The following is a 20,878-nucleotide window of genomic DNA, read 5'->3' on the forward strand; positions in this document are numbered from 1 at the left end:
CGAGTATTCCTCCAGTGTGTGGGGAAGCCACCAGAGCAAAGAGGCTGAAGGTGGTTTTTTCATCTCCCACACTAGCCACTTGTTACTCAGTGTAATTTTAGTCTAAGATGGTTGAATGTAAACTACAGTACCAGGGCATGAGCACAAGTTGTCTTCTGCTGGCTCTGTAGTAGTAGCAGAAATGAGGAAAGGTTTAGTAATTGCTGCTGGTCACATCTCAGTTTCAAATGCACTCTGAACAAGACAGCACTCAACTCATCTACCTACTGGCATAAGCCCCATTACAAGTTATGGGGTTTCTAAATACCTGTGCAACGTAATTTCTGAAAATGGCACTTCAGTTTTTGAAATTTTGCCATAAGTCATCAGAAAACATCTTTATACATATAATTTAGTACTGCCTGCAAAAGTGCAACACTTTTTTTAAAAATAGGAACTCTTTTTCTCCTGCTGCATTTTGTGTGTGTATGGGCGCGCTTACGCTTGTTTTTTAATTTAGTAATTAAGCATCTGGAATGTCTTGACTGATGGAGAAGTACTGAGATTTCTACAAGCAAATTCAGACAAGAGCCTGTTCATTTTTTGAATAGCTTGGCACCTGCTATAATTTAACAGTTTCAGTTCCTTAGGTAGCTATTAACTGAGTGAGTTTAGCTGTGGAAACAGATGTCACGTATAATCTTCTCATGATAGACAGTCTCACAAAATATTTTAAAATATATTCAAATAAAATGTAATGAGAAAAGTGTAGGTTTCAAATAAGAAATCTGGGCAAAAAAAAAAAAAATTACTTTGGCCAGGATGAAAGCAGCTATGATATCACAGGGAAAAGCAGCAAGCACAGTTATCACCAAGACACAGACATGTTGTGTTTCCTTGTCTTAAAACATGTTAAGTTCTTTATCTACAGTGCTGTAATGGTAGGTAGTGCTAAGACTCATTTCATGTCTTTCTCCTTATACATGCATGAGAGCCATGGTTTGGAGGAAGACTTGCAGTCAAGCTAACCAGAGACTCAAGAACATCCAAGCCCCTTTGGGAACAGGGAAAGCAGCAGCACACTCCAAACCAGTTCTCGACATCCCTCTTCTCACCTCTGACTTCAGGAGTGTTAGTGCCAATTTCCAGCAGTGTAGCTAAGACTGTTGAGGACCTAACTTCTCAAGATAATGAAATGTTCTGGTTTGGTTCCTTATCTATGTCAACTGATTGAAGACAGGCCATACCAAAGCGAGTAGGGAAATTAAGTCCCTATGGATGGCAGTTATAAGCCTTACCTTGAACTGTTTTTCTAGTCGTGTCTTCCCTCCTATGCCAGGTATGAGGATGCTGTTAACATAACTATGCAGCTGGTTTGCAGACACTTCAGTCTCCTTCCCAAGGATGGCTTCCAACAAGGCATCATGAATAAAAATGTACTGCTCCTAGAAAAACAGCAGCATGCCACGTAGGCACTTGGAATAAACAGCTGGCTTTAACAGAGGGGTAGGGCACACTCAAGGAAAGGGTGTGCAAAACACGTCACCCGTGCAAATATTGCCAAATCCAGAGTAAACATTTACAAGTGTAGCAAGTACAACTAAGTCAAAAGCAAAACTTGGGAGTTTCTGGTCTAGAAAAAGAAAGACATTCCAGTGCAAAAAATGCTTTTTACTGGCATGTAACTGAAAAGTTAATTTGATTTTTGATTAGAACATAAAAATGAACATGGCTTTAAATTCAACCCCACTGCACTCTTTACCTCTGTCTGGACGAGGTAGTTGCGCTGTGTCCTGATATGTTTCAGGAAACCCAGGACATTAACTGTGCTTTTGTCTTTTATCTGTTGCAGCATACTGTCTATCACAATGTAGGTACCAGTTCTGCCAACACCAGCACTACAGAGGACATAAGAGAAATCCATGTAATACAGATGGACCAAAGTAAACATTCACAACAGCAGGTCAGAAATAAGCAAATATTCCTGTTGACAGACTTTTATTTCCCTGCTAGCCCCAACCATGAAAGTTTCTAAACAAAGTATTTTTGTTTCTGGGAATTTTACCAGGTATATATTTCACAATCTGACACACTTGGGTGTCCTGTCTCCACTGCTGCTGTTACTTCTTTTGGCTAGAATAAGCCATACAGAGATCCATCTTATGCCAAACTGCTGCTATCCTGGCCCACCAAGGTTGCTCCAGGCTGTGGGGTAAGGTTTAAGCTTCACAGTGAAGTTGTAATCTTGCTCTAGAAACGCAAGTGGTACCAGCACTACAGAAAGACATAAGAGGGGGCTAACCCTGTGGGGACAGGACTCCTTGAAGGGGAGGAAGGTGGTCCTGGGTCCAACAGAGAGGGCTGAGAGAGGAGCTCTTCAGAGCTTCTCGGTTTCTGCTCAGGAAGGAGCTCTACCCTATCACCCTTTCCTATGCTATGCTGCAGTACAGCCCCCTCACACACAGTGCTGGAGACCACATCCCTTAACTCATTGAAGGGAAATCCCCTGTTGACTGCAAGTGCTGGTGAATGTGAGTATCGTTCAGTGGCATTAGCATGCCCAGGTGTCTGTCTATTCAAATAGCTGGTTGCCAACAGAGTTGATCCTGCCCTGCCCACACACTGAATGGGCAGGCTACAAACCAACTTTGGACAAGGAATGGCACAACCACATCAGTGCAATGCTCAGCAGCTCAGTATCATGACACTGGATTTTGCTAATGCAGCTGGGAAGCTTTTGCATTAGGGCTGTCCTAAAATGCAGGCAAAGAAGCTCGTGTCCACCTGCAACCCACGGGGCTGGCACGTTCCTGTGTTAATAGCCTCCGGCGTTTTGTCTTAGCTGGCACGTAAGAGCACATGCTGAGCACTAGGTATGCTTGCCAGGAAGAGTTCCTCACACCCATCATACCTGCAGTGCACCACCACTGGCCCCATGTCCAGGGTCCTGGCTGCAGAGGATCTCCTAACGAAGGTCAGCACAGGCAGGGCGTACTCGGGCACCCCCATGTCAGGCCACTGGGTGTAGTGATACTGAATAACCGTCCTCTCGTTCTGCCGCCCCTTGGGGTTTCCCTTCTGACCCTGCGTGCAAAGCGTGTGCAGGAGGAAAACACAGGTTAGGGAAGAGAAGCATAGAAAGATACTCAATCCCACTGCTTTCCTCAGCTGAAAAAGTGCTGGAAGAAATCTTCTGCAGCTCTGCCTCCTGCTAGGTGGAGACAGAGTTCAAGGAAAAATACATGTGGGAACAAGTAATAACAGCAATGACTCTGACACCAAAGCAGCAGTGAACTTAAGAAATACAAGCTAAACTTTTCATCAGGTTCCTCATAATCCTGGCTTTGCTTACTTACTGTCTATCCATCTGCTACTTCCAAGTTGCCTGTACAAAGGCTGAGTTTTGTTCTGGTGTGCCCTGCACCTCACACAAGCCTGCATCTGGGTCGAGGCAATCCCAGGCACCCATACAGGCTGGGCAGGGACTGGCTGGAGAGCAGCCCTGAGGAGAGGGACTTGGGGGTGCTGGTGGACAAGAAGCTCAACATGAGCCAGCAGTGTGCACTTGCAGGCCAGAAAGCCAACCAGATCTTGGGCTGCATCAAGAGAAGTGTGGCCAGCAGGTCGAGGGAGGTGATTCTCCCCCTCTACTCTGCTCTGCTGAGACCCCACCAGGAGTACTGCATCCAGTTCTGGAGCCCCCATGACAAGAGGGATGTGGACCTGCTGGAGCATGTCCAGAGAAGGGCCATGAGAATGATCCGAGGGCTGGAGCAGCTCTCCTATGAGGACAGACTGAGAGAGTTGGGGCTGTTCAGTCTGGAGAAGAGAAGGCTCCAAGGTGACCTTATTGTGGCCTTCCAGTATCTGAGGGGGGCCTACAAGAAAGCCGGTGAGGGACTTTTTAGGCTACTTTCAGGTAGTGACAGGACCAGGGGGAATGGGGCAAAGCTGGAAGGGGGTAGATTCAGGCTGGACGTGAGGAGGAAGTTCTTCACTATGAGAGTGGTGAGACCCTGGAATGGGTTGCCCAGGGAGGTGGTTGAGGCCCCATCCCTGGGGGTCTTTAAGACCAGGCTGGATGAGGCTGTAGACAGCCTGATCTAGTGGGAGGTGTCCCTGCTCATGGCAGAGGGGCTGGAACTGGGTGATCCTTGTGGTCCCTTCCAACCCTGACAGATTCTGATCTGTTTTAGCAGAGGACTTTAGAGCCCTAATGGCTCAATGGTTGGACTTGATGATCTTAAAGGCCTCTCTTCCAACCTGGAGGATTCTATGATTCTATAAGCCAGAAGGCATCTGGGGGAGAAGAGTGAAGGCTTTAGTCACCTTTTTCATCTTGGTGTTCCTGACTGTGAAGCGGCGCACAGTGTAGCAGGCGTGGATGTTTGTGCTCTTCAGCGTGACGATGACGTTGCCGTACTCCTCGCTGTTCTCGGATGGCCAGTACTGGTCACATTTTCTCTGAACAAAGACACAGTTGAGTGAGCTGCCTAAGGGTTTGAGCTGCTGCTTTGCATTTTTGTCTAGAGCTTTTTAAAAAAGCCAGATCGTGGCTAGCTCTGTATCCCTCTGTTTTGTTAGTTATATATTATACATCAATATATATCATCCCAAACCATTTAAAAACAAATTCTGCCCATGTGATCTGGGGAGGTGGTAAGGAGGAACTTCTAACAAACTAGAAAATCTCTTACTCTTCCTTTTTCAACAAGGTTTGTGATCATGACAATGATTCCAGTATTTTGTTCCCAAATCATCCTCCAGAAATCTTCAAAGGTAGACTTTAAAGGTCCCTGGGTAGCAATGTAGGCTTTTGCTTTGTTGTAACCCTTCAAAGAAAACCATAATGCCAGGTGAGATGAAAGCAACATCATGGCAGACATATTAATATTTTAAAGGTAACAAAGAAAGGTGCCTTTCTCATTCAGAATAGTGAGGAATTTGTAGCAAAATTATCATGTGAAGTTGGAAAGCACAACCACTTCACAACTGGCAATACTTCCTCCGTGCGGAAGATTTCAGAGTTAGGGAAGAAAAAACAATTCAAGCAACTTACATCAACATAATTAGCATTAATGTAGTCACTGTGCTTAGAATCTTTTCCTGGTAAAGGCCTTAGCTTCACCCTGCTGTGATCATCTGCAGGATAAAAAACAGCAGAGAAGCATTAAGGAAACACAGTGCACAACTGTGGATAAAAATCCCATTTCCTAGGTACTGGAGTAGCCTTTATTAATACACAGAAAAAATTTGCCTTGGATTGGAGTCGGGGGGGGTGTGGGAGTACCTGTTCTTGATCATCTGTTCATGTTAGGTCCTCAGGCTGCACATCCCTTAAAGTACGTGGTTCGTGCTGGGAGAGCTTGCCTTTAAAGGACACTGGAGCCCCAGGAGCACAGTCTCTGGGATCATCCACATCATACAGTGTGTGTGGTGTGATTCAGAGAGCCAGGGCTCCCTGCAGGGCTGCAGCACGCCGTGCCCAGGCACTGAAGCTGGCTCAGCCTGGCTCAGCGCCTCGGCTCATCATCCTGCACTTGGTGCTGGGCTCAGACAGCCCTGCTGGCTCTGGGAGCTGAGTGAATGTCCTCACTCCTACAAGACCCTTGCTGCATCAGGAGGACAGATTTTAGGTCACGCTCTTTAGCTCCTCTTTTTGTTCCATCAAAATGCTTGATTTTGGTTTAAATCAGAAAAAAATTGCAGTCCTTCTGCTCATAGGCAGCAGCATTAGATTGGGTGGCACTTCCAACACATGCAGAGAGGAGACACATGGGCTAACATTAAGCATGAAGAATCTGGTTTCAGTTGCCCTTGCTGAGCACCAATGGAGAGAGGGAGGTTCCTGCAAGGGCAGTCTGGAGGACCAGAGTGCTTGCTCCAGTTCTCCAATGGTATTTCTCTCTCCGTGCCTAGAGTGACCAGACATCTATGTCGAAAATCAGAGTTGGGACAACCATAATGAATCCCCTTGCCCAAGGCCACACAGCAAGTCTTTTAAAGGTCCAGGACTTGATCCTTAGCTGGCACCTTGATTATTTCTGTTAGAGACATGCATTTCCTTCCTATGCCATCAAGAACCTTCTAGATTTATTGCAATGTTTATGAACATTGTGAACTTTTTATCAGCAGCTCTCCATCTTTGTTCCTAAACCACAGGGACTGCTGCATCTGCCATGTTTTTTACATCAGAGAACAACATAGAAAAAGTTACCACATTTCCATCCCAGACCTGCAATAATCTGCATTCTAGCGCTGTGTCCAGATTTGCAGTTCTCAGAGGAATACAGGCAAAGCTGGCACTGTGCTACAAAGACCACTGTTTGTCCAAGTCATACACAGAGCTGAAGCAGTTTGAAATACAGCAGATACCCTCTGTAAGATTTAGCACCTTGGGGATTATAAGGGAATCCCAGGAATCATCAATAAAACTCTGCTCCACCATGCCCTTCCCTTAGTCCAGTTTTCAGACATTAGTGGGCAGAAGAGCTCCTTTGATCATCAATTTATTCTCCACAAAATTTCATACACAATGTGTGCTTCTAAACAGACATTTGTCCCATTAAACTGCAAAAGATTTTAAAACAAAAGCTGGAGTGAAATCCTGTTCCAAGAGAAGTCAACACATCCACTGCCTTTAGTAGGGAAATCACCTCTCAGCCACACTTTCACATGTTTATTAATTATTGTTCAATCATGTAACTTGAAGCTGCTTGCCTTTTCCAGTCACACACAGACACCATGAGAGGACTGTGCTTTTTTGGGTTGATTCATTGTGCTTACTTACAGGCTAGGATGTTGATGTATCTGTTCTTGTGCTTGTTGTCGGGGTGGTTGGAATGCTCTGCAGTGATGTTCATGTCGGCCGTACAGCGCTGCACTTCCTAGGCATAAAAATTATTGGAATGGAGGATGTGTCAGTCCAAACAAATTTAAGTTTTATCTCCTTCTGCAACAGCTTGCACAAAACGTGTTTAAAATATCAGTATCTCATTGCTGGGTTGAACACAAAACCCTTCAGTATTGTTTTGAGTGACATGGTCTGCTTAAACCAAGGCGTGTTGGCTGCTCCCTGGTGTATGGTTATCCTTCCACAGACCTGAGGACAGAGGCACTTTGGACACCCTGAGGGCCAACTGTCCGCTCTGACCAGCAGTCCGTCTGTCTTCTGGACTGCATCTGCTGTGATGTCCCTCTCTGTCCCCTCCTGGGAAGGGAAGATGAGAGTCCCTCAAAGGCAAGAGTGGCCGGTGGGGTGTATGGAACAAAGCACAGAAACGCACTTCAACACAAGCCTTTTGCTCATGGACAACTTCTTTGCTTATAACCTCTCAAAACAGGGTTTCTGACATTTCAGTCTGGTGGTGACCTTTTGTTTGTTCTCTGCACAGAGATGCCTTTTATAAAATATAAATAAAATAGATCTCTGAAGATAGCAGTGAGTGCTTTAAATACCACTGCTCAGACACTGATTAACAGTGCACCATACAGGGAAAAAGATAAAAGGCTGTATCCACGTATATATACATTTACAAAGCAGAAAGAGGCCAGGCTTGCCCAGGTGTTCATGAAGCTAGAGATGCAGATTTCTGGCTAGCTAAGGCTGTAGGCTAGATACCTACTTACCTTCAATTTTTTAGTTCTTAACCTAGCCTTTACATTGTCCAACAACAGATCTATTCCTGAAAAAAAACCTTCTTATCACTAGCATAAATATTCTTAATTTAAAAACACTTTTTTTTTTTTTTAAAAAAAATGTCAATGTTTGGAGTTTACGAAGTTGTGGAAGAAACTATATTTACTCTAATCTTTCATGAATCCCAGAAATTGCACCAAAGAGAACCAATTTCCCCCAAGGATATACGGGGAAGTGCCAAATTACTTTGTACTTCAGGCTTTAAAAATAACAGTACAGAACCTGTCTAAGAGGGAAAGTCATTAGAAGCTCACAGCTGCTACAAAGATCACGAGCTAAGTGACAGAGAAAAATTATCAAGAGAAATGCTATACAAACAGCAGATATAACAGAGTTTAGCTTTATGCAGCCATTTCACAAAGGACTTGCATAGCAATTTTGATATCTTCCCCAACATTAACATTTTAAAAGTGCAAAGTATACTAAAACCTTGAAGATTTTATAGCTTTTATATTCACATGACACTCCCAAATAAGAATTGCTTCTTTCTCCCTCTGTCTCTCTCTCTCCCCCCACCTCCTCTCCATAGGGAGAACCATACTAAATTCAAAGAGATGAGCTGAGCAAAGAGAAAGAGGAATCAAGCAAAACTCTCAGCTGGCCCTAATAGAATTTTCATAGTTCCATTTCTATCACAGAAATAAAAAAACACATTAAAGTGTGTGCTTCCCCTAATTCTGCTTGTCAGCTCCAGTGGGCAAGGGACTTCTGATTACACAATGGGCAGGATCAGTTCAGGCTAAGTTGTAACTGGAAAAGAAGCATTACTTACATGTTAAGTTGATTTAATGTTGTTTTGTTTTACCTTTTTTTTTTGCATTTGGAAATCATATCACATCACTGCTGTACTGCTGTAGGTCACTTCTAAAAAATAACCCCTTGCTTTTGAAAAGCCTCACATCAAACTCTCCATCCCTGCACCACTATTAAATTCTTTTTAGAAGTTATTAGCATTGAAACATTTATGCCAAATGCTGTAGAATTTAATACAGACGAATCCAATAAGGTTCTATAGAGAATACTCTAAAAAGTTATAGAATTTAATAGGGAATTACCTCCCTGCTAAGGAATTTTCTCTGACAGTTTAAATACTACATAGTAAATGTATCATTTTCTATTAAATTCTATAGGATTTTTCCTTAAGGGAATTGTTGGTGAGGTTAATCATTTTAATTAACCTTTTTATGTTGATGCTGACTGTTTTCTCAACTGTACATGTTCCCAGCTGGCCAATATAAAGTTAATAGAAGAGGAAGATTAAGCTAAGACGGTGAAAAAATACAGCAATGGAAAAGAAGGTCTGATGCTGTGAGAGCTGATCGTCTGAAAATGGTTCTCCTTAACACATACCATTCTAAATGATTTTTAATACTCTGGAAAGCTGCTATAATGGTGGACTCCTATGTCTGCATGCTGCAAAACACAGCAAAAGGAGAAAAGCTGTTCTTCTCTGTTCAAGAAAAGCTCCCCACTGCCAGGGCACATCAATGCTTTTTGTAGTTTTAAAAATCAACGTAGAACAACATTTTGACTTCACCCATGACCCCAGCCTAGGACACAACCAGCACTGAAGTTGTCCAGTGAGCAAGGGCCTCAGAACATCCTCGAGCTCCATGTTGGTCACTGACAGTGTTTGGCTGTGCTGCTGGACAGATCAGGCTGAGAGCAGAGGGTGGTTATCCATGCTCTCTTACCCTCCTAGGTTCATCTCTCCAAATTCTAACAGCAAATTACTAAACCACAGGCTCAACCCACCAGACAATAAAGCAGAAGTTAACATTCTTTTGTTATTAAAGTCAAAGTGGCTGTCTTTCATCAATGCACAAAATGCTGCAAGAAGACAAGACTAGTTGCAGCCTGTTATCTATGCCTCTGTTGAGAGTATTATTTACCCTTCAGCAGAAGAGGACAGCCTGCTGCTAATAAATATCACCCTGGAGAAAGTTCAAAAAGTCACCATTCCAATTATGCCATTTTACCACACTTATGTATATTACATATTTGCTTTCCCAGCATTTTCTATTGCTTGTGCAATGAATATCCTGGGATTTCTAAATCTTACTGGCTATCAAGGCTTTCCTTTGCATTTAAAACATCACGATGATTATATTATTATTACAACTTCAGTTTGCAGGCAGGCCACCAGGTCAGGTCTGATCCCAGGCTGCTCACTCCAGCCTACACAAACTCATCTCCAAATAGCGCAAAACTGCTACTGGCACCTTGGAGTAGGACAGACAGTGTCCACATCACCACATCCATAATTCATCCACAAACCTTTCCGCTCTGGAGTCTTTTCTTTGGCTTTCCTTAATCCCACTTAGTCTCCTCCACTGATTTGAATGGTGGCTGGCTAGCACGCTGCTGCTCTTCTCGTTTAACTTTGCAGAACACATTACTGTCCAAAGATGAATGGATACAGCCTCTTATTCTGTCCTTTCGACTTATCATTGACAAACCAAGAAACCAAAGTACATGGTTTCAATTGACCGTTAGTTACTGTAAAAAGTGTTCTAGTCTATGCCATTATGCCTAATTTACCTTTTAATTATATTGTCCATGCTAATGCTAATTGGAATTTGATACACCCAGGTTTAACGACCCATTTTCATTGCCTTTCTGAAACAAGTTACAGATTAGTTTCTTCTAAACTTCAAAGAATTTCCATTTAAGTGTAAAATCAAACTGTTCCCACATCTTGCTGGCAATATAAGGATCTGAGCAAGAATTTTTTGCTACAGTGACTGAGCAGGAACTCGGTCTCTTGATTTGGCCTTATGCAGTGCTGCTGTTGTTTCCCATTACTTCAGTCTGATGTCCTAGCAGGGGCTGAACTGTGAAAGCCTATGAATAGCAATGAGAAGGAATCATGAACAAAGAAAGGATCCTAATCTCAAAGACTAAATTAGAGACGATCCATAGCTACGTTTTGATATTACTGTGATTTTTCAGCATGAAAGCAGCTAGTTCATCCACCCCTAAAATCACTTTTGATCTGTTATTTTCATCCCAAATTAGAGAATTCTGTGGTAGTGCTCTTGCTGTTTGTTTTATCACAGCAAACATGAAGACGGCACACCAACAGAGACAGCAGATAGTATTTGAAGATATCCCCCAGGAATAGGGTAGATTTTTGCAATAATTTAGCACTAGTATAAACTCTCTGATGGCACTCAAGAGAGAGGTGAGCTGGGGACAGTCTAGAAAGAAGGGGAAAACAAACAAACCAAAAGGGCTCAACACAGGAATAGCAGTGGAGGAATTGTGAATAGCTAGCTAAAAACTCATGGAAATGAAAGAGAGGAGAGGATGGTGGAGGACCGTTTGCTTGCGGTATCCTGCCCTTCATTAGGCAGGGAGGGGAGGCGTCAGAGTCTGTCTGAAACCATGCATTGCCCATGAGGTGTGATGGCTCCTCTGAGTGGAGCTTCCAGGCAGAAATTTTTGGTATGGCTGTATACTGTGGTTAGTAACAGAAAGCCCAGATATCTGAACTACTTTTATTGCTTCTCTTCAACTTTTATCTCTTAATTCACAATGCCAGTTTCACAGGGTAGGTCAAGCGGTGAGATAAGAACTGAGAACTCCAGGAAGACCCTATTCTGCATCTATCCTTCCTCCTCCAGCTTCACAGTGCTGCTTCCCTTTGGTTTCAGAACAGCAATGCACAGGCTGAGAATATCTCTAATTACAGCAATTTTGGGCCAGGGTTATAAAACATTTCCCAGCGCAGTAATGTCTGCTAGCAGCATGCTTTTGAAATGGCATCTTTCTACTGCCAAATTCCTTGGTGTCGATGCAGTTACAAGCATGTGTCTGGTGTAAGCTGTGTCTAATCTGTAAGGGATGACAGTGTAGCTACACAGTGGTTTTAGTGTCTCAAGAAATGCACAAAGTGCAGTGTTATCTGTCTTCAACGCGCTTCGCTAGAGAATCACATTGCGGGGTCACCGGTTAAAAACCGCTACTGACCCCTGCCCTGAGCAGCAGCAACCACGAGAATAACGTTAGCAAATCCCTGCCACATCACTGAAGATACAGATTTATGTTATTTCTTACATTTCAGGACATTTAGAAGAAGGTGCCACTGGAGTATAAAGATATTTTCAATTTATGTGATGAGGGAGCTAGACAGCCTGCCTCCAAGTTCAGCGAGCCTGTTCAGACTCCAAATTGGCAAAGAATCATTACACTCGCACGGGCACGGGCAGGAGAGGGCTGCAGAGACTGCACTCACCCACTCCAATCGCTCCCACAGCAGCACTGACCAACCCACTCCAGAGCCAGGGAGGAGGGAAATAAAACTGCCTGATCTCAGAAGTCCAAATACAGCATTGTACTATAAGAATTCACAGTTAGCTTTGGGGATGGAGGGTGATTCCTTGGCTCAGTGTTCCTTTCTTAGAGCCAAAGGACACGGCTACTCAAAAACCCTACTGTGTTATTCCAGTCACTGCCCAGGGGGAGGGAATGACAAGGTTTGCCGTGGGAGGTGGCATTTCATGCTCTTTTTGATACAAGAATTTGGAGGGCACATGCCCTATATAGACAGGCTGTTGGGGGAATAGAAGATGAAAAACGTGACATCAGTTTTTAAAATGAGATCCAGAAGGGATTTTGGCACTACAGCCCACTAAATCTGACTTCTCTGTGGGGCAAACTGCTAGACACTGTAATAAATAGCAGAGCTAGTGAATGCCTCTAATGTACTGTGGAGAGGTCCCTGAAGAAGTCTATTGGTTAGAACAGTCTGGAAGAGAATAGCATACTTGGATTTCCAAAATATTGGTGAAAAGGCCTCTCAGAAAATATTACTTCAAAAACTGACCTTTCTTGGAGCAAAAGGAAATAAAGTAGCCTTTTATACTAACAGGTTAGAGGTGAGACTCACCTGCCCAGGAATTGTCAGTGTCCAGATTTCATGAGCTGGTCTTTACAAGGACCTAATCTGTTCACAAATGGACTGCAGAGCAGACAAAGTGTGTTTATGATACAAAATTATTAAGGATAGTTAGAACAAAAGCTATTTGTGAAGGGAAACCAAACAATCTCACAGTACTGAGTGGCTGAATGAAAAAATGGCAAATGAAATTCAATGTGGATAAATACGAAGTGTGGTACTTGGGAAAAACAACCCTAACTATACATATATACTGACAGGTTCCCAATTTGCTGTTGCCATTCAGTGATGAGACCTTGGGGTCACAGCTGAGAGTTTTCTGAAGGTGTCAGCTGAGTGCTCAGTAGCTGTTAAAAACACAAATATTATGTTGGGAAGAAGGAAAGTAATAGAAAACCAAACAGAAATCATCACTGTGCTCCCACAGATCTCTGCAGTAAACCCACTCATTAAATACTGTGCACAGTTTAGGTGTTCCCATCTTGAAAAGGATTTGGTAAACGAAGGAAAAAAGGCACAGAGGGAACAAGTAATTGTCAGTCTAGAATGGCTTCCCCAAACAAACAGACTGAACAGTTTAGAATTCTTCAGATTTGAAAACAGATGATTAAGGGAGAATATGAGGGAGGGAGATAGAATCATCTGGGGCATTTAAGTGAACAGGGATGTACTTTGTAATGCAAAAACTAGGAGGCACTACAAGAAGCTATTAGGCATGAGTTAAAAGCAAAAGGAAGTCCCTTGTTGTGGAACAAATTGCCGAATTCATTGCCATGGGATGCTTTGGACAACAGAAGTCTAAAAGGGTTCAAAAGGCAATTAGAAATTTATGAAGGAAGGTCTGTCAAAGACTACTGAACATAACGATGCCAAGAAAATCTTTGGCTAGACAAGGAGCAGATACAATCTCTGGCTCAGGAAGCCTCCCAGGCTCTGTTCAGTCTTGCCACCAAACCCTGCCCTGGTGCTGTGCTGTAAAAATACAGCACCTTGCCCCCTACGCCACAGCACCAGGGTGCTGGAGCTGCCTGAGAGCAAGCCAAAAAACCTCTGTGAAATTCCTTCACTATTAGGTTGAAAAAATTCCAAGGTTGAATACAAAGAGTTGTATCAGAGACCAGCACTAGTGATGCAGGATCACGGGTTTTATTTTAAAAAGCTATTTGCTGTTCATTATTAGATTCACCCCATATTTCTAGTTTACATCAAAATTGGAAATGCATGGGACTCAAAGGAAATCTTAACAATTCTGTATATACGAGAAAGTCCAGCTATCACCAGACAATAAAGCTGGCTACTTGTACTGATTACCCAGAGGGAATAAGGATTCATTCTGGATGTACTTTCCAAGGGAAGATTTAGGAGTTCAAAGTCCTTTTTTTCCTTTGCAGGTAAAACACTTCCAAAGCACATTCACAAAATATTTAGCTGTAATTACAGTTCATTTTAAGAGGAGCAGGCAGTACTCACGAAATTTACTTTCAAAGGAATCTTCTTCATGTAAAAACCAACTCAATACAACCCACAATACACTGCCAAAAACACAGGAAGAGACTTACACCAAAAACTGGCAACAAACAGAGAATGTTTACCTACTACATCAGGCAGAGTTTGTGTGTGTATCTAGCTTAGTCTTTCCTTTCACAGGTTCCATCGTAAACCTTCTGCCACAGAAATTTATGAACAGATTTTTGATCCTGTTTTCCTTTAAAAAAATCCTATGTGCTGGCTACCTTTAGGAAGATTTATTTATTCTGTAGTATTGATCACATTTTTTTCAGCATCTCCTTGCTGTCCTCTTCTCTCTTCCTCTTCAATGTAAAAAGCATTTTTTTTTGGGTAAAAAGCCCATATGGTTGCAGAACCTAATACATCTTTTCAGAAGTTCCCCAGGCATGAAGACATGATATGGTTGTGGTATCTCCCACCCAAGGCTAGCAGCCCTGTAACGCTGGATTTTCTGTTTCAGCTGGAATTACACTGTTTCCCTAGAAAATATCAGCTAAGTCTTCACAGTAGCTGGCAGATACAATTCCAGCACATACACCATGGTTGGACCTGACCAGACATGAGCAGTTACACTGCTAGCCACTTCCAACAGCTACTGTACAAATGTAACCGCAGGCTCCTCTACGCCTCAGCCACTTTCAAAACTGAGATTCTGATCTCTTCTCTGAGTCAGTTTGGGCACTTGAGAGGCATTTCACCTACAGACTCTGGGAGAAATCCTGGGTTTCACTCTTCAGCCCCATCACTGTGAACCATAAGGAAGAAAATCAGGCTCACAAAGTGTCAGCAGGACAGAACCTAAGCAATGAAAGGGAGCTGGATGGTTCATCTCACACAGTGGTTGTCCGGCTCCTGCTCCTTCTTACTCTAGGAGGAGACTTCATTTACTCTTTAGGAAGCTGAGACCTCAGCTATGGAGACACACATGTGGAGTAGCTATACTGACTTCAAAGCAGACATCCCAAATCTTAAGCCAGCACGGAGAACAGAATTTGGCATGGGCAGTGCAGTTGGAGGAGTTTAACTTCCCTTCAGAGGGTACTCTGCACTCCCCAGCCCACGACTAACTGGCCAAAGCTCTCTCCCTGACTGGCTGCCACAGCATGGCACTCGCAGCAGGGAGCTCCAGCAGGAAGGGTAAAATAAAGCCATTAGAGCAGTGTTTTTCTTTGCTAAAACATGGGCGGAAGGTGTCCAACATTTGTTAATAGCAGTGATTTTGTGACAGCTGAAGCAAAGCCTGCTTAAAGCCAGCCCAAGTTTACAGATGTGTTGCTGATTATTTTGAATAATTAAATGGTGTAAAACCCAGCTGTGATGAATAGCACTGGGGTCGCAATTCATAAATAATTGAGAAGAGTGAGTCGCATTTGATCATCCTGATCAAATTCTATTCTCTGGAGAATAAATGTTTGTCCTGAATACCATCAACATTGTTAAATGCCTCAATATTCCTGCTCAGCCATCCAGCCAGCAGTCAATTGAACTAAATCACTTTAACACCTTACACATTTGCCTTCCTCATGAATACAAAATGTTTCTAACTTACACAATGGTTTTTGGGCATCAGACAAAGCAGCCACTCTTTATAGACAGTAACCAAATAGCAACAATAAATGTTTTAAATGATCCCATTAAAAACAATTCCTGCATACAGTCTTGTCTTTACTGCAGTAAGTGAAGAAGCCATAGATACTAGGCCACCTATTTTGGTTCACTGCCCTGTTTGTAAGCAGAGCTGCCTCTCTGATCCACACGCAGCACACAAACACACCTCCTTTTGCTGGTGGGGAAGCCACTAGCACAGCTCCATGAAATTTCCTGGGGCTCCTCCTGCTTCTGAACACTTCCAAAAGTTCAGCAGTGACTGTGATTAGACTGAACGAAAGAAATGCCTGAGAACTAGCCAGAAAATACTGATTTGTGTGCATTATGATCTGACGCTGTAGCCCATCCTCATGCTGTGTGATATTTACCATGCTTACACAATATGGGTTTTGGTAACCCAGAGGTAGAAAACTACTTTCGCTTCATTGGAATTATCTCTGATTTATAGCAGACTTACAGGTCATAATCTGCCCTGAACAGGTAACAGGATGCAAACTTTAAAATAATCAGATGAGGTAAATACAAACAATTAAATCCTGAAGTCTTCCTCCTTGCTCTTACTGGAACAAAATAACCCATAACTTCAACAGCAGTCTTTTCTGGTTGAACAGGGCATGAACAAGGACTCCAGGAACTGACCCATAGTTTGGATTTTCATAAAAGACCAAATTCTACCACTCTTAATCATAGTAAGCGTATTTTACTCCTTTTGAGCTACTCTGGGGGTATGTGGCTTCTCAGTGTGACTAAGAGGAGCAAATTCTGGGATAAGAGTATAATAAACTGCAGATTATAAGAAAAGCCTAGAGTTAAAACCAACTGCTTGTATCTTCATGTTGTTGCTGTGGGATTGTAGGCAGCTTTTCCAGTTTAATAAAAACCCGTGAGGGTACCCCCTTAAAGACACCAAGTCTGTGGTGATTAGAAAGCATATGTAAACGTCCAGTCCCACACTGCTCATACCTGGTGGCAAACTGGTATTTCCTTATTCCCTCTGATAGATTTGAGCACTGCATTTACCTGACATAACAACATCACACAGATGTCGCACAGCCCCTAACTATTAATACACAATTAACTTTAGGAAAACAACATTTCACTGGTGGATCATTAAATCGTACCTCAAAGTCTTCCGAGAACCCATGCTGGTTATTAGAATACAGCTCACTGATGTGTTTAACGAACTGCTTGACTGGAATGGCTTCCATGTCATCTGTAGAAAGAAAGAGAAATTCAGAGTTGCTGTTTGTCTCCTACAAAAAACTTCAGGAAAGTCTTCACTCAGTATCACTTGGATCTGAGTTCCCAGGGGAAGAGCTAGTTCAATAGGCAGCAATAAGAAATCTTGATGAATCTGACCAATTTTGAGGTAAACTCTTCATATTATATTTCTAATTCTAGGCACTACAACTATGAATACTGAGAGTCTATTCCCTGGGATGCTCTTTTACAAAGTCCAACTGAAGTTCAAGCATTGTTTGTCTCTTGTTTGCAGTTTGAAGGTGGCTGTGGATGGGATGAAGACATCTCCTTTCCTTACACATTGTATAAAGAGAAAAGACCCAAAACATCAAAGTTCAGTTGACAATTGCCCCCCATTAAGTTTTTACCAAACTAAGAAGAGATTCAGGCTTTTCTCCTGAAAGATATTAAATTTTTCCTTTTTACACAATGATGTAGAATTGAAATGGACTTGCCATGAAACTGTCTCTGAGCAAAAGAACAGGCAGCACAACACCCACACTAATTTGGGATCTCTCTTATGCTAGATGCTATTCATAACATTGAATATGTATTCCACTGGACCATTTGTTCTTGCTCAGCACAGTGCAAATTCCACCCAATATACCAATAAATCACCCACGGTCGTTTTCTTAAAAGAAAGAATTCAAAGGCTTGAATTGAATTAAAGACAAACAAGACTGTTTTGAGCACCTGGGATTTTGGACAGGTTCGAATAAAGCTGGGGTGTCGGATGGCTGCCTTAATTCTCTCTCTCTCTCTCAAAAGAAAGGCCTAGATGTTGTTATAACCACCACTGCAGTTGGTAGAAACACTGTGCTTGCCAAGATTCGTTAGTTAATATTTTCAGCCTGGCATTTAGAAAACGTAAATTGCTATACAACTGTGATTACTTTCAGCATGTGAAATAATCTACTGCCTGATGGCTACTATTGTCTGATTGCATGATTTTATGGCAAAACTCTGGTATTTATATATTCCATTTAATATTCTTCTGAAGATCGCATCCAGTTTCTGTTTACTCCCAGTAATTCAGTGGTGTATTTTTGCTCCCATTTAACAGCCATATGGTTTGGTGCTACAGCTGCATTATAATCTGGATTCTTTTCCTTTTAAACATCTACATTATGATAGAAAAAATCCAAATATTTCTACAGATACTTAGCAAAATTTAACGATAAATAAATAGATGTGACATTTACTGTATTCAGAGTGAAAGATCTTTGGCAGCTAAAACCTCTAAGCTGTCACATATGCTTTTCTTAGCAAAGGGTATGAAGATCTGTATGTGTAAATGAGGTTCTACTTTGGCAAGAATTTTATAGATCCCTGAAAATCTGATTTCTTTCCAGCTGATGGCAGTTAATATTGACCGTGTCATTACTTCTCTGCTCTTCTTTTACCAGGTAACGCTCTAAGGTGGCTTTTTGCATCTATTGACATTTTCAGATTTCAATCAGCTCTCTCCTGTTTTATTTACAAGAGCCAATTGTTTGAGAGATGTTTGCAATCTGATCACCTCCCAGTATAGCTATGCTACTTTAATTAACCACATGCTCATTTACTGAATAATACAGAATTCAAAACATTTGACAAGCGTGTGCTTATCTTAGCAAAAAGCTGCAGCATGCAGCAATGCTGGTACTTTAAAATATTTAAATGATAACATTTATTTTTTGTAATACTGAGAACATCATACTCTCATAACAACATTTGCATCAATATTTTTGCAGCCAAGACACTTGAATGGAATGATCTATAGGAACAGCAGTCAATGGTGAGAGCTGCTAAACAATCTTTTCTCTCCTGAAAAGTAACCTATACATCCTAGATTTCCTTGAAAATAACTTGTGCTATGATAGCAATTTCACATACTCTCAAATGAAAAGTTCCATAGTTATAATTTTGCTTTTTTCTTGAGTAGTCTACCTCAGATGAGACCAAGTAAGATCAAGGATTCACTGCAGCAGACCAGAGTGTCCAATTTAATTTTGCAGAAGGCAGAATTTAATTTTAATTGTGATCTGTGAGCCAAAAAATACATCAGAGATAACGTGCTCTCTGGTCCATTGAATTCCCATCAATTTCAAGGATGGGTCTGCACCAGAGAACCACGGCAAAAATATGGTTAGTTTTCTTTTTGTCATCATCACTGCATGGTGGCAGTATGTCTCCACCTTTATAGCCACTGCTCATTCACTTCTCTGTTGTTCACTATCCTTTATTGTTTCTCCCTCCTTTTTTCTCTTATGCATTTTCACTTCTGATTCCCTCCAGAAGCCTAAACCCAATATAGCTTCTTACCCTATGGCAAGGGCAACAATTAAACAGGTAGTACTAGTGACATAGGAGCTCGCTGGCTGAGAGAGAGCTTATGTTGAACCTGTCCATAAACTCAGGAAACCCACGCTGGAGTAAATGCAATTGTTTCATATTAGGAAGAAGAAAACCAGAACCATAAACAATAGAAACTCAAAAAAAGGCTTATCATTTCCAGCTTTCAAACTGCTGGGATAAGGTGGTCCTACTGACTCCAAGATGTGGCAGCTACTGCACAGAAGCCAGTTGGAGGCCACCCCTGGAGGGCCATGCACAGCCCCGTGGGGATGGGCACCCAGGGCTGGGCATTCCCGGCTGCATGCCCAACTTGCCCCTTGCCAAAAGCCATGAGGAAGCAGCTGTACCCAGGATATAAGCTCTTACAATAACCAGTGAAACAGAGACATGTCAAAGTACTTTGGGCCTCTGTTTCTCTATTTGTGACCTCCAGCTCCCAACTCCCACCCAGGAACACAAATTCCTTTAGCTGGGGTATGTGCATGCTTAGCCCTGGGCAGCTTATCAGACCTCCAGTAAAATATGTTCTCATATACTCAGCACTCTTGTGAGAGTATATGAGACTGTGAGACTACCTGAGGATGGCTGTGACCTTCTCTAAGAAAACCAACAGATATAGCTAGATGTACAGAATATGCTTTTCCTTGCACTATTGTCAGTCTAAAGGCTTTGGTTAAGCCTTCTTTCCATCTTAAGACAAACGGACTTCAATGACTATAATTCGTTTAGTCGATTGAAGAGATTAATGGAATCCTATAATGGCTAATTAGGAGCTCTCATAGTTCTTCTGCACATATTCCCTTTTGCACCATATCATATACTTTTTCCCATCCAAAAGGTAGAGTGACATTTGATAGTCGGTATGATGCTTACTTTTTGCAAGACCTACACATGATTCAAAGAGAAGAGGGAAATGTTTTAACAACACACCCTCCCCTCCAGCACCGCCGATATAATCACAGTTCTGTCTGGCCTGGGTTTAGCCATCTGTTTTACCAGGGTCAGGGAAGTGATTCTGGATTTATGTCACTACTACAAAATATGAGCTGAATCAGGAACCATGCTAAGATACTAACCACTTGTGTTATGCAGAGAAAGAAGTAATTGTACATGGACAGGGGCAAAAGTCTTCAGAACTTTAAAATATTATTAATAATACAACTTACAATAACTTTCTTTGTTATCAGACACTACTGAAGCTGACAGGTGGGGTGTATGTTTAATCACTGTGCTAGATAGTTAACATGTCATTGGAGTTCCCACCTTCACTTGTTCATCCAAGACAAGTGTCTGAGAGGAGTTTCAAAAACACAAAAGTGCAGGGGACCACAATGGAGCTCATTTCCTGTCACAAAGGGAGAATGTCAACAAAGTCATGTTTGTTCAAAAAAATGATTGTAGTGGAAAACCTTCACTTGCACCTCATTTTTTAAGAAATGGCAACTGACAATCAGAACACTTAATATGTTCCTTCAGAAGACAGCCACCTTCAAAAGAAGACGAAAGTGTATAGAAGCAATGAAGTTTGAACAGGGTTACCTTTAAAGTTTGTATAATTAGTTATCCTACCAGGAAGGATATTCTCCTATCTCCCAGTTAATAAA

The 20,878-nt window shown here is 42.1% G+C and overlaps 1 protein-coding gene across 1 annotated transcript in view; it reads right to left on the reverse strand.

Annotated features, from left to right (window-relative positions):
- Positions 1 to 20,878, reverse strand: part of PTPRG (protein tyrosine phosphatase, receptor type, G) — a gene marked incomplete at its 5' end in the record, with an annotated part of 75,648 nt that overhangs the window by 10,745 nt on the left and 44,025 nt on the right. Inside the window, 9 exon segments of the mRNA XM_008938011.1 lie at positions 1,278 to 1,424; positions 1,742 to 1,877; positions 2,891 to 3,053; positions 4,300 to 4,344; positions 4,347 to 4,443; positions 4,677 to 4,811; positions 5,039 to 5,121; positions 6,770 to 6,866; positions 16,817 to 16,908. Coding sequence (XP_008936259.1) covers positions 1,278 to 1,424; positions 1,742 to 1,877; positions 2,891 to 3,053; positions 4,300 to 4,344; positions 4,347 to 4,443; positions 4,677 to 4,811; positions 5,039 to 5,121; positions 6,770 to 6,866; positions 16,817 to 16,908 — 995 coding nt within the window.

The sequence above is a fragment of the Merops nubicus genome, unplaced genomic scaffold (genome assembly GCF_000691845.1).
Source record: "Merops nubicus isolate BGI_N331 unplaced genomic scaffold, ASM69184v1 scaffold31703, whole genome shotgun sequence".
NCBI classification, from domain to species: Eukaryota; Metazoa; Chordata; class Aves; order Coraciiformes; family Meropidae; genus Merops; species Merops nubicus.